At 40.2% G+C, this 14,964-nt stretch overlaps 1 protein-coding gene across 1 annotated transcript in view; it reads right to left on the bottom strand.

The window, feature by feature from the left end:
* Positions 1-2,820: 2,820 nt before the first annotated feature.
* The window catches only part of ZMPSTE24 (zinc metallopeptidase STE24), a 31,264-nt gene continuing 19,120 nt past the window's right edge, over positions 2,821-14,964 (bottom strand). The window contains exons 5-10 of the mRNA XM_073572895.1: positions 12,794-12,946; positions 12,562-12,703; positions 10,552-10,715; positions 8,685-8,795; positions 7,724-7,867; positions 2,821-3,429 (exon numbers count right to left, since the gene is read on the bottom strand). Coding sequence (XP_073428996.1) covers positions 3,205-3,429; positions 7,724-7,867; positions 8,685-8,795; positions 10,552-10,715; positions 12,562-12,703; positions 12,794-12,946 — 939 coding nt within the window. The 3' untranslated portion in view covers positions 2,821-3,204. The remainder of the gene's footprint in view (positions 3,430-7,723; positions 7,868-8,684; positions 8,796-10,551; positions 10,716-12,561; positions 12,704-12,793; positions 12,947-14,964) is intronic.

Raw genomic sequence — 14,964 nt, 5'->3', positions numbered from 1 at the left:
TGTACATTGTCATCACACATCATAATCCCAAGAGTAGGACCAGAGAGACATTCCCTCTTGAAGGACTCCTCATGGCATCACGCCACAACTCTCAACGGCTATCATGGTGCAGAGCAAAACCGAAATGAAGGCTGAAATGGCAGTCTATGCTTTTCAGTGATTCATCCCTCTTATGTCTTGGATGCAATGATAACCAGAGATTGGATTATGGACCACACAAGCAACGCCAAGGTCTTTATAAGGGAATGCTACATTGGTTCTACTGGGATTATGGTGCGAAGAGGCATCATGGACAGTAGCTGGACCCATCTAGTCTTCATTCACGGTACAAAAACACCGACATTACATTGATTTGGTGGTGGAACCAGTGGTATTTCCATTTCTCCAGTGTTTAGTGATTGGAGAACCTAACAGTAAAACAGAAAACTTTGGGGTCTGTACCGGACACCTACTGTCCATGCACGGACCCCGAACAGACTTCTCCAGGGAGCCAGTGTTAAGGCTCGGGTTCAGCAGCCTAATCATCAGCTGTTTCCCGGGCTGTCATCTGCTTATTACCACCATTTAAAGCACTGCGGTTTCCATGCTGTTAGAGTACTGCTCATCATTCTACACCTGCTAGCAGCAAGAGCAGGTGAGGCTGATGAGAATATTCATCAGCCTGTGCAACAAGTTAATACAGAAAACAAATGGCGTAGATCCTTGTTTTTGATAACCAGCACAGGAAAAGCTGAGAGCTGCGGGCTGCAACCCCGTTATGAGCTTTGTATTGGCTGGTTATCAAAAATGGAGGGGTCCCCACGCCATATTTAATTTAAAAAAATAAATAAATAAATTGGGGTCCCTATTTTCGACAAACAGCCAAGCTAAAGCAGACAGCGGGGGACTGGTATTCTCAGACTGGGAAGGGGCCATGGAAATTGGCCCTCCCCAGCCTAAAAATAGCAGCCCGCCACAGTCCCAGAAATGGCACATCTAATAGATGTGCCAATTCTAGCACTTTGCCTGTTTCTTCCCACTTGCCCTGGTAGCAAGTGGGGTAATAGGTTTGGGGATGATATCAGCTGTTTGTGTTTTTACCGCTCAATGTGTTCTGGTTGGCATGGAGAGTGGTTCCATCACTGATGTGACTGCTCTCCAAACCATCCAGATTGTCGTGGGACAGATAGGGATAATCTTCACATTGGACAGGTGAGGAATATGGTGTTTTTTTAATCTTTTACAGTAGGTAGTGGGCATCAATGGATTATTGGCAGAAAGGCAAGTATAACTGCTTTTTTATGAATAAATGGGTAAGTCATTGGTGAGTTTTTATTTCAAATAAAGGACTTTATTCTGGCAGTGGTTTTATTACATAGGTTGAAAATAAAGGCCTAGGTTCAAGTTCAACCTTTCTCCACCACTTGTACATTTTGTACTTTACACTATGGCTATGGGGTTAGTAATGGGGTCGTCTTATAGATGCTTCTCCCTTACTAACCTGTGGACTTGATGTTAGCTGACATTACAAAGCTTAGAGAAATAACGTGGCACTACTGATGCGGTGCTCAAGTAGGGTCCCAAACCAATAGTTAAAATAATTAAGACTTGCCACTCAACATAGATAGATGAATAGAATGAGGTTTTAATATATAGTCAGGGAGGTGACCAGGGTTCATCAGCTATGAACTCCAGTGATATTTCTCAAGTCAGCACTACTCACTGCAGGAGCGTTCTCATGTCTGCGTGTTCTGGGTTGTTTCCAGCCCCATAGCTGTCTCGGTACGCGTGCCTGACTGAGATAACCAGGGGGCCAGGTGTGGCCCGCAGGCCACACTATGCTCAGGTCTGTTCTAGAATATAGTAATGCCAGGTGCAAGTGCCCTAGAAAACAATGCCTCCATTTCCCCTAGAAAGTAAATGCCCTCTGTGTGCCCCTTTGACAGTCACAGTAACCTGAGTTCCCCTATAACAATAAGTGCCCACTTTACTTTTAATGTCCTGAGTTTCCCCCCTATACACAGTATGATGCTCTTATACACGGTATAATGCCCCCTCACTATAATATATATATCTCACACACATACACGCACACTCTCACCTCTTAGTATCCCCCAAACTGTTTGATGGCTCCATCACTGCAATTTTCACACTGTATGATGCCCCCCCCCCTTACATAGCCTCTATATAGTATAATGCACCAGATAGTCCTCAATATAGTATAATGCATTCCTCATAGGCAGACTCTTTATGGTATAATGCAGCCCCCCCATAGGCAGACTATATGGTATAATGCAGCCCCCCCCCATAGGCACACTAATATAATGCACCCCCTTAGGCCTCTGTATAGTATAATGCACCGCCATATAAAAAAAAAAAAAAAAAAAAGAAAAAAAAAAATAATACAATACTCACCTCACTTCCTCTGCTTCTATCTCCCACACATCTCCAGTGAGCGGGCGCCGAGTAGTGACATTATCGCACCCAAACATTTCTTTCAAATTAATACCGAGCATAGTCAACTCTTGCTTTCCATCTTTTTATGTTGGCCTTATGCCCATTCAGCTCAGCGTAACCTCTGAGTTGTAAGGAGCCATAGTACTAACCCAAAATGAAAATCTATGGGGCTGCAAAGTATAGATTTAGACAGAAAAAAAATTATTAAACATCTGCTGGATATGAATTAATCTGTACTACAGAGGCACGAAAAGTGTACAGGGGGATACAACTCATCCAACAATGGGCATGGGAACTTTACAGGTTAAATTTATGGGCATTGTTGCTTGAGGGGGGGGGGGGTAGAAACAGTACAAAGAAATAAATCACATTATACTTGAACCATTTCATAGACAACATGCATTTAATGTCGTCCATCCATACATGATTGATGTGATCCATTTTAAACATAAAATTAAAGGAGAGGAAAAAAAGGTCCAGTTATTCACCACATGAGCCAAAAAACACATTAGTTCAAAAAATAAAAGACACAAAATAAGGCTCAATGGAAAAAGTACACTTCAATTAAAATCCAGAGTATTTGCTCTTTTATGAAAACTTGTGCTGTACATTTTATACATTTTCAGATAATTAAAAAGGTCCTCATAGTATGGATCAACAAAGCCTTTATAATACACCGTCTGCAGTTTCATACGCAGCACCGTTGAAGCAAGAAACAAAAATATCAACCCTTGAATAAAGTTCATATTCCTTCAGTAAAGGTCTTTATCAATTCTGCTTGTCAACTTTTAAAGCTTGCAGTCTTTCAAGTAAGGGAGGGTGAGAATAATGCCACATTGAAAACATCCAGTCCGAAACTGGAAAGCCTAAATTATCCTTATTTAGTTTAATCAGAGCAGAATACAAGTCTTTTGCTTTTCCAAGATTCCTGGCGAACGCATCAGCCTGAAATTCAAATCTCCGGCTAAGGACAGTAAGACAGAAGGATAGGACCTGGGAAGAAAAATGTAAAAAATGAATAAATAATTTTGAAACAACAAGGCCATAATACAACATCATTTGGCAGACAGCAATTATAGGGGTTTCCTGGGTTCTAAAATAAATTTACAACCAATTAGAATATCAGGTATACTGACTAGTTTTAACTGCCTCTAGGACACTCTGGAGGTCTTCACCAAGGCAGAGATCAATTATGTCCCATTTTTGATCACGTGACTGCCAAGGCCTGTCATTGGCTGCAGCTGACAGTAACGATGCATCATTGGTTGGACAACCCATTTAATTCATACTGCCCGAACCATGGGCAGCTTGATTCAGAGCCTGGGTGTGGTATGGTAAGGACTGTGTCTGAGGCAGGTTCCTGAAGGCTTCTCCCCACCTCACGCCACTAAACTAATAGGTCTCCCTTGAGGGTTCAGGCAGCATGAATTAGATAGAGATAAGCAAATCAATTCACAGGACTTTGGTCCAGTGGCCACATCAATGCATGTCCAGACTGCTTGACGGAAACCATCTTCTGTCGGCATTCCAAAAAAATAGTCATGTTAGACCGGCTAATCTAAAGAGAAGTCGGGAAATAACAGGATGTATAGGAGTCATTCCACAGGGCTGCCGTCGCTGAACCACGAGTGAAGGTGTTTGGTACCGTGTGGCCACATTACGATTTTTAATCTCCAATTTTACAGAAAGCAGTCAGAATCAAAATCCCAGAATTGCAGTTTTCATCACTGCTCTTCTTCCCCCTAACGCACATTGCTCTAAATAATAAAACAAACCCAAGCCCTTACCTAGCTTTATGGACAATAGAAAATTTTACAAGTTGCAGAAAATGGTGCCTTATTTTAACGAGATTTTGTATTCATATTTGATAGTGCCGTAATCATACTCCCTGGAAAAATAATATTGCTAGATCATTTTAACAAAAAAAAAAAAAAAATAGCAGTATTACTTTTTTATTCATGAAATCACTCAACTTAAAGTTTTTATCCTATCCTTTTGAACAATATTCACTTTACCATACAATGTACTTCCTAATGCAATGAAATTGACACAATTTCAGCCAATTTATTTGTTTTTGGGGGGGTTTACAGCGTTCACAGCGTAGTAGACATGACATTTCTACGCGATACTCCAGGTCAGTTTTAATTATGGTGATGCTAAACTTGTGCTGTTTTTATATTTTTCAATTCTGACAAAAAAAAAGTGCTTGTGTCACCTTTTTCTGATGTGGGTCTCATACCTTTTCTATTTTTGTGGGTCATTGCCACAGACTGACAGCCAGTCAAAAGATAAAAATCGCTTATAACGAGACTTTAAAAATATTAAAGTGCATGGAATGCTGCCAGGGGTCTTTTATGCTGATAGTTGGAATGTTACGGTGGATGCTGAAAATAAATGGACTTTCAACCAGGGCTGTGGAGTCTGAGTCGGTGCTCATTTTGGTGGAGTCGGTATAAAATGGACCGACTCCTAAAATATATAATAAATTGGTACAGTAGTTCAATGCAGGATGTGCTGAATATTTTTTCATAGGAATTTGGGAAAGTTATGAAATGTCTTATAAATGACTTCTATTCCTGATCTAAGGCTACATTCACACACAGCATTTTTGCTGCGTTTTGTGTGGATACGTTTTTCAGCTGCAAAAGCAGATCAGCTTTTTAAAAAACCGCATCACCTGAAAGGTTTTTGAGCTCATAGATAATGTTTTCAATAGCAAAAGCAGATTAGAAATCTGCTCTATCCATCCATTGGTGTTTCTTTGGAAAGAGAAAGTATTACAAAATTAGTGATTGAAGAAGCCCTTAAACAAAATGAAGATCTTAAAAAGACTCTCAAAAGATGCTTCATGTTTCTTAAAATGGATGCCTGCACACGTCACAGAGTGAACTATTTTGCCATCAATGTTCGATATGTTTGTGACAACAAAGAAATAGTTACCAAAACACTGGCGGGTAAAAGATACTAAAGCTCATCACAGCAGCCAGTTTCTCCAGGCCTTAGTGGAAAAAGTTCTGCAAGATTACGAACTCAAAAAAGAACAGGTTCTTGCTATTGTAAAGGACAATGCTTCAAACATGATAAGTACAATTACACTGATGAATGAGAATAATGAACAACAGCTAGAGGAACATTTAGGATTCAGTATGTTTGAGATGGAAGGCCACAGTGCTGTTCATGTAACTGAGGAACAAACATATTACAACAGAAGAACAGCAAAATTATACTGTAGAAATAGATGATCTTGTTGAAGCTGCTTCAAAACACTTTCATATTCATCACATGCGCTGTGTTGTGCACCCGCTGCAGCTGGCAATAAGAGATAGTCTGCAAGAGGGACATGCTGGAAATCTGATTGGAAAAGTGTGGAAATTGGTTATTGCTGCCAGAACCCCTAAAACTGATTCCATCTTGAAGAGACGTGCTGGGAAAGGGGCAATTGTCGATCAAGCCATTCGGTGGGGCAGCACTTATTTAATTGAGCGATTGCTTAAAATAAAACCGTTTCTTATAGATATGGCAAACCCTCAGGTAACCCTAAAGGAAGGTCAATGGACACAGGTGGCTGAATTGAAGGAATTGCTTAATCACCCATTTACCGTGACTAAAAAATTACAAGCTGAGGATTTAACTCCTGGCATTTTCATAAGGGAGTGGAAGAACTTGCTATTTTGCCTGTCCCAAAGATGAGGTATAATCGCAGATGGCATTTCTGCTTCAATGAAACGGAGAGAGACACAGCTATTGGAAAATAAAATTTTTCTAGCAGCTGTTTATGTGGACCCAAGTCATCGTATACTGCTTGATAATGAACAGCTTACTAAAGGAAAAGAAGCTCTGACTGAGGTAGCAGTTAGGATGAGTGGCCTACAGGAGGCCTGCCAGGCGCAAGAGGACTTGGGTCCTGACAGTGCTACTGCCATATCTTCATCCTCATCAGATGAGGAGTCTGACTTTGACAAGTATTTGGATGACATGGAGCAGGCAAAGCGTTGCCGCAAGGAAAAAGATTTCACTCCGTCTCCCATAGCAAGCAGATTGACCATATTTCAGCAAAATGTTTCACTTGCTCACAAAGAAAAATTCAACCGTTCATCAAAACTGACTGTGCATGAGGCAATTCCTTTATACCCGGAAATTGTTAGAGATGTTGCCCATGTGGTTACGGCTTTGCCTCCAACCCAAGTTAGTGTAGAGGTTGTTCTCTAGCCTTAAAATTATTAGGTCAGATGTGAGGTCATCTATGAAGGAGGATCTGATGGAGGCAATTCTATTTCTTAGAATAAATTCATAGACTGCACAAATGTTATTTAGTATGTTTTTGTTGAAAACAGTTTTTTGTACTTACATAGTTTATTACATAGTGATATATATATATATATATATTATATACATATATATATATATATATATATATATATTTATATACACACACACACGTGATAGATATTACATAGTGTATTACATATTTACAATTTATTACAGTTTTTTGTTCTAAAGTTGTATTCCAATAAATATTATGTTCTATCTAAATATCTTGACTATTGTATCATAAAAATGATTAAATGTCTGATGTTCACATTGTACTACAATAAATTTTTCACTTCAATATAAGCAATATATGTGGGAGTCGGAGTCGTGGAGTCGGAGTTAGGGAAATTGAAGAGCCGGGGTTGCAGGTTTGGCTTACCGACTCCACAGCCCTGCTTTCAACTGAAGAAACGAAAAGACATCAGAAGCCATCCAAAAGGTTATTATAGAAATGATTGTTTATTGTACAGTCTAAAATATATTGCAGTTGAGCTACGTGCTCCACTTGCAAATGAAAAAATCGTTTTCTATACTAACGTTTTGGATCTATGCATCTCAGATGTCGTCTTGTCTTTTCAATTAAAGGACCACTCATTTGGAGATAGACGGCAGCAATTAAATGGTTAAACTGTAGAGATTGTGCCGCCAGTCGCTGCATTTACAGGCACATGCCGGGTGTGCAGTACAGCAAGCATTTGCCTCGTACGGAGCAGACAACTCCTGAAAAGCTTTCATATTTCCCTGAACAACCCAATATTTAAAAAAAAAAAAAAAAAAAGTACATCACAGGTCGTTAACTAGCTAAAGCTCAGTCAGCTGCTACTCACCAGGCGCCCCTCATGAGTTTCATAACAACTTAAAAATTCTTGTATCACCCTCTGGGGAATGTGGAACTTCTCACCATCAATTGCCACCCGAGTCAGCCTTTGAGGAGATTTAGCAACCTGGCTAAATTGTTGCCATCAGGAACTCTTACCTCATTGTATGGCGAGAAGATAAACTGAAATATAATCATCAGACCAATGAGAGTGGGATGAGTTGAATGAAATCCAAAAGCAGCAAAGAGTTCTTTACGTCCAATAAGGGCGGCAAATAAGAAGAAACAGAGAAAGGAGTTCACCTGAAGAAAAACGAAGGAAAGGAAACACATTTTTAATTATTTACAGCAAAGGAGTAAAAACTTCCCCTCCCAATTCACAACGTACCTCTCCATTCATAAAAAAGAAACCTTGTAGCACAGCACGACTATCAACAATCCCATTCAGCAGAATATGGGAAAAGAAAATCTCTAAAACAAAAACCTTATTGCAGTACTTGGTAAAGGGGCATTTCCAAGTTTAAAAGTAATTGGTGGACAGGGGATAACTTCCCGATCATTGGGGGTCCTACTGCTGTAGCCCCCACCGATCCCCAGAACAGACTCTCCTATTAGAATGAATGGAGAACCAGTACACATGCTCCACCTCTGCTTCATTCAGCCATAGCAGTTGGACCCCCAGCGACTGGAAAGTTATTTCCCATTATTTCCTCAGGGGATACCTTAAGCACACCTTTAAGCACTGCTGATACAGAGGGATCCATTGTCTGAGGACCCTACTGATTGCTCAAACTAAACAATCAGCTCATGCTTAAGTTCAAACAAAGCAGTGTATAGGCTGAATGGAAAGTTTTTGGTCCCACACACCATTTTGGCTGCACTCAAGAATAAGCGGAGAATTGCTGCCCCATTGGCTGGCTGACTGGTTGGGGTCAATGGAAGCTTCTCCCTTTAAAAACTAAATTATTAGGCATGTAAAAATGCTTGATAATTACTTTCCCCAGACACATGCCATCAGGGACATTACATTCCCATACACATATGGCCACTTTAAGAAAGGAATCAAGTCGCACCAACGTTACATGCCCAGTTAGAGAGAAGAGCAGCGCTGTATACACACCTGACTAATGACAATGTTCTTTACAGTGTGACCCAACTTCCAGTGGCCCAGCTCATGACCCAAAACAGCGAGCACCTCTGGGTTGTTGCAACCTTGCTTCTTATTTGCATTCTAGATTTACAAAACAGTTCAACAATTTACATTAGAAAAAGAATTACATGAAACGTTTTAACAAACAGCAACATTAAATTGTTATTCCCAAAATCAAGAGTTCCTGACCCCATCAGCAGAGAGAAGATAGAACTCACTGCTTGCCTAGACCAGGAGCCTGCAAAGCCTCTTTTTGAATGGTGTGGAGGTGCATATCGGCAATGTCTGGGGTTCGCAGCAATCAGAAAGTCATTAGGCCTGTTTCACACATCCGTCTGTTACCATCAGTCAAAATCTGCAGTTTTGCAAAAAAAACGGATCCGCCATTTTGATTGAATCATCCCAGACAGAGGTCTGTCCAGCCTCTGTTTGAAGACTTCCATTGAAGGAGAACTCACCACTTCTCGTGGCAGCCTGTGCCACTCATTGATCTCACTATCAAAAAGTTTTTTCTAATATCTAATCTGTGTCTCCTCCCATTCAGTTTCATCCCATTGCTTCTAGTCTTTCCTTGTGCAAATGAGAATAAAGATGATCCTTCTACAATGTGACAGCCCTTTAGATATTTGTAGGCAGCTATTAAGTCTCCTCTCAGTCTTCTCTTCTGCAAGCTAAACATTCCCAAATCCTGCAACCTTTCCTCATAAGACAAGGTTTGCAGGCCGGTCACCATTCTGGTCGCTCTTTTCTGAACTTGCTCCAGTTTGTTGATGTCTTTTTTAAAATGTGGCGCCCAAAACTGGACACAGTATTCCAGATGAGGTCTGACCAAAGAGGAGTAGAGGGAAATAATGACTTCACGTGATCTAGACTGTATGCTTCTGTTAATACATCCTAGAATTGCATTTGCCTTTTTTGCTGCTGCATCACACTGTTGACTCATATTCAGTCTGTGATCTATTAGTATGCCCAAGTCTTTTTCACATGTGCTGTCACTTAGCCATATTCCTCCCATTCTGTATTTGCTTTTTTCATTTTTATTGCCCAGATGTAGTACTTTGCATTTCTCCCTGTTAAAAACCATTCTGTTAGTTGCTGCCCACTGCTCCAGTTTATTTATATCTTTTTCAATCCTCTCTCTCTCTTCTCTAGTATAAGCTATCCCTCCTAGCTTTGTGTCATCAGCAAATTTAATCAGTTTACCCTCAATTCCTTCATCTAAATCGTTGATAAAGATGTTGAACAATACAGGGCCCAGGACAGAGCCCTGTGGTACCCCACTTGAGACATTCTTCCAACTGGATGTGCAGCCATTTACGACCACTCTTTGGGTCGGATCACTTAGCCAGTTATGAATCCACCAAACAGTTGCCTTGTCCATTCCATATTTAGTCATTTTTTCAATAAGGATTGTGTGAGATACTTTGCTGAAGTCAAGATATACTGTATCTACAGCATTTCCCTGATCCACCCAGTTAGTGATTCGGTCATAAAAGTTAAAGCGCCTTTTAGATTCACACTTCGGTATTCCAAGTTATCCAATAAGCTCTCCAGCACTTTTATTAGCACAAATATCACAGTTTGCAGACCATGTGGTAACTGATAAAAATACCAAAATCGTAATGGACCCTATTAAACGTTAGTGCAGTACAGACCGATTGAACAATGGATCCATCCCCGCATCGGGTCATCGGTTCTAAGCAGTTCTCCATTATAGGATTTTAGGTAGCAGCTTATGACACAGGAATTGTTAACCTTGTGCAGGACCCATTGGTTTAGCCTCGAGGGGCCACAATTGTCACTCTATTGGGCGCTTGTAAGGTCATTTTCAACTTACGTTAACTTTAGGTTTCAGGTCCACGTTCTCACTTTCTGAGGATTCTTCACTGTTCGCTTTGTTTAGAGGAGAGTGGTCCTCCAAAAGGGTGTCAAACAAAACAATACGCTTGTTTTTAAAGAATCCATAGAAATATGCATTGCTATGAGAGGAACGTTTGGAACCTAGGCAAAGACATTAGAAGCTTAGGGTTAGGAGCTGGGAACAAGGCACACATTACAGGTAAAAGGCATTAGGATTTGGAGAGCCATTATTCCCAGTACATGTTTATTGTACTCATATTATGTATTTAAATATTTTTGTACTTAATGATATTACTGGGATAGAGCGACACAGAAATCCCTACTCTTGGGGGGCTTACAATTGCACAGTATGCCCCATTTTCTAAACATCTGCACAAAAATTACACAGATTAGCAGCTTTCTGCCAATTCACAGTGTACACAGAAAGCTGCCAATCAGTGGTGTGGGCGGAGTTATCAGAGCTCAGCATTCAGAGCACTGCCAGATCTGCAGCAGAGAAAACAGTGATTGTATCAAAAAAACAGCAACCAGCCAAGCAAGTGACATATCCCTGAAATCAGGGTCCTTTTAACGGAAAAGGACCATTAATTTTGTGAAACATTGTGTATGCGTATATATACTCACACACGTGTGTGTAAATATATATGTTTATTATGCATACACACTTTTTTTCCTTGTATATCCCTACTTTTTTGCCTTTTATTTTTATTGCATTCATTTTGCGATCAAAATGACCATGGAACAATATTGTCCAGGTTAGTTTGATTACAGAGATTCCAGCCATGCTTTTCTTTTCTGTATTTAAAAAGAGGTCATCCACCATTTTTACCCTGATGGCATAAGCATAGGTCATCAATGTCTGTTCAACCAGGGTCCACCACCGGGCACCCCGTCAATCAGCCATTATGAGTGTTGGAGGCCAGTAGTGCTCACTTGCTGAGCTGACCATCTGCTTATAGTGGCTGGGGCTTGGTACGGCACATCTGCCTCCTATTCAAATCAATAGGAGGCAGATGTGTGCAGTACCCTGTGGCCATCACTACAAGTAACAGGAGCAACTCGCCAAGTGAGCACTTCCGAGTGCCGCTTTGAGTAGTCATTCTATGAGACCTGTAATATTTTTATTTTTTTTGTTGAGGGAGAGCTTTTTTTCTTTTTATGCACTGAGCTGACATTCTTATTGATTCCAATATTGTGTACAATGTTTGTGTTTCCTTTTTAAAAGGGAGGAGAGGAGCTAATTTGTACACTATTTTAATGGGCCAGACTTTTACAAATGCATCGATAACAAATGTTTCCTTTATATTTGAGGAGGGTGGTGGTTGGGGTAGTTCTTTATTCTTCATATTGTTAATAGTCCCTTTAAGTGACTTCAACCTGCAGTAGCCTGACAGCGTGCACTATATACTGCAACATATAAGGTAAATTTAAGTCCCCTGTAGAGCTCAGCCTGTGGCCAAGCTTTACATGAGTATTGAGAGGACAGTAACAGGGGCTTTCAGCAGGCTGCCACTGTAACCCTTCTCAATGACATTCATCCACTCAATGCCGACTTTTATTCCCCATTGACTTGCATTGGGGTCGGGTTTCGGACGAAACTCCCGACTTTTTTTGCCCTAGTCGGACCAGTTTCATCTGAAACGAATTTTGTTTCATGAAACCCGATCCGACTAAAGTCGCTCAACTCTAGTGGTGAGAGATCTGCTTCAGCTGTCAGAGACAGATGCCGGCTATGTATTATAGCCAACATCAGCCACGCATAAAGGGAGCTTATCTCCTGAGCCCGCACTACACATGCAGACCCCTTGCCAGGGCTTTAAATTCACATCCTAATTTAGTAAAGGCTTGAAGAAGAAAAAAAAAAAAAAAAAAAAAAAAAAAAAAAAAAGTGAGTGATTAGGAGACAATAGTTCATAAAATAAAAGTAATACATCCTGCATTGAAACATCCCTTTTATAGTTAAAGAAACATGCCACCAAACTCTTACCTTCAACAACATACACTTTCGTTAGTGGAAACTCAATACTTTTTGCCATTGTTTCAATACCTTCTTTTAATTCTCCCTCAGGAAGGGGGATAAACTTATCAAATAATGGAGCAATATAATCTGCATATATTGTTACCAGAACCTGGAAAAGTGGAATTGGGAAATCCATTATGCATCCTTGTTCACTGTGACATTAGTATATCCACAGAGAATAACAAACAAGTGGTCTTACCAGGGACACCACCAGAGTGAACAGCCATGCATAGATGAAGAAGTAATCTCCGCCAATCTTAATGATGTACAGCAAGAGAGAGGTGACGGGGAGAAGAATGCACTGCGTAACTAAGAACTTCTTTATGAGATCCTTAAAGAAGAATCCAAGGGTCTGCAAAGAAAGACTGTTTAGCAGAAAAACTGACAAAATTCAAACAACTTATCTCAACCGAATTCCTGATATTGCTTATAGGACTGGTCTCATCTTTTCAACAGGAGCGCACCGCTCCCCAGCTTCCTGCTTGCCTGGGGGGTGCACTCCTAATGGATTACTAGTTTGGACCAGAAGTGTTGATACTCTGCTGGCCCAATCTGTACTCGCTCCATTGCTGCAATCTGACGCAGGCGTCGCCTTTGTAGCACTGGAGGAGCAGATACACCGAAGATTGTCAAATGCAGATCAAGCCAGCTTCAGAGCTATTGAATAGAGCTTGTAAGCGCTGCGCTCCTTGTCTAGGACACCAGCCACCGCCATTAGACTACAAAAGTTGCCATTAATCTAGGCAAAGATCAGTAGACAAAAAAAAAAAACAACCACCACCTTAGTTCGAGAGCAAAGAGGATTTGTAATAACAAGTTATAGCACTGCTTGTTATCACAAGCACCTTTCAATTGTACCCATTTATGATGTGATAGGTCCCTTACAAGTGAAGGAAGCAGAAGAGAAAGTGGGCAGCAAGTGATCACTAGTAAGCAAATCACATATGAGCTGTCACATAACCAGTACTAGGTGTGTAGTAACTTGAAGGGTGTTTGGTGTATTTCTACATCTCTTGGCAGGAAAACCGCAGCATAAAATAGGTGCTTTTTGTAGCTTTTTCCCCCCACTTATTATAATATCATGAGGAAACCTTCAGGTTTTGTGATAAATCTGAACAGAAAAAAAAAAGGACAGAAATGTGACAAATCTGCAATGTGTGCATAGTCAAAGAGTACAAACACATTACATACAGTTAAAAGGGTTCTCATACAAAGTTAAAGGGGTATTCCCATCTCCAAGATCCTATCCCAATACGTAGTTGGAGTAATAATGATTTCAGCAAATACCTCCAATTAGAAATGTAGAATAGTTTTTCTGATGAGCTGTGTCCCTTTCCTCAAGTGCATGCACTGCAGGAACATAGGTATCCATGGTTACGACCACTAGCAACTAGCTAACTGTCACTATCACTGGTCGTAACCATGGATACCTAAAATCCTGCAATGCCTGCACAGAGACATAGCAAGTCAGAAAGGCTATACTACATTTCTAGTTAGAGGTACTTGCTACTATTATTTTTAATTATTATTATTCCTACTGCATATTTATACTTTTGAACAACGCCATTGATTTTACCACATCGAGTACTGGAAAACGGGAAAAACAACATTTTTAGTGGGGAGAAATTGCAAAAGTGTGGAATTTCATAATTGTTTGTGTTTACCATGTTCACTAAATGCTAAATCTGACCTGCTATTATGATTCTCCAGGTCATTACGAGTTTGCAGATACCAAACATGTCTAGGTTCTTTTTTATTTAAGCGGTGAAAAAAAAAAAACCCAAAAGTATCTATTATAAAAAAATAATAAAACGGCACCATTTTCAAAGACCTGTAGGAGTTTTTTGGGATCTGGGGCTGGGTGAAGGCTTATTTTCTTTTGAGCTCTGAGCTGACATTTTTAATCAATACCATTTTGAGGTAGATACAAACTTTTGATCACCTGTTATTGCAATGTTGCAGCAACCAAAAACCATAATTCTAGAGTTTTGATTTTTTCTATGTCGCAACGCCGTTTACAGATCAGATTCTTGTTATATTTTGATAGATCAAGCGTTTCTGAACGCAGCAATACTAAATGTGTAATTTTTTTATTTTATTTTGAATGGGGCAAAAAAAAAAAAAAAAAAAAGGGATTTGAACTCATATTTTTTAAAAAAAACATTTTTTTTTTTTTTTTTTTTTGGCACATGCTTCGATAGTATCCTTAGACTTGAAGCTGTGACTTGAAGCTCTGCTATGTGTAGCAGAAATGATCATCTGCTATGGACACTGCTCCTAGCAGATCAGCAATGTCAATCATGGGGGTCTCCTGCAGACTTCCGGTTGTCATGTCAAACCATCGGTGCCATGGTCGTTGATGGGCAGGGG

Source organism: Dendrobates tinctorius, unplaced genomic scaffold, assembly GCF_039654945.1.
Source record: "Dendrobates tinctorius isolate UK_male_01 unplaced genomic scaffold, ASM3965494v1 ptg000007l, whole genome shotgun sequence".
Taxonomy (NCBI): Eukaryota; Metazoa; Chordata; class Amphibia; order Anura; family Dendrobatidae; genus Dendrobates; species Dendrobates tinctorius.
The sequence above is the reverse complement of the archived record's forward strand: the minus strand, read 5'-3'. Positions and strand labels throughout refer to the sequence as shown.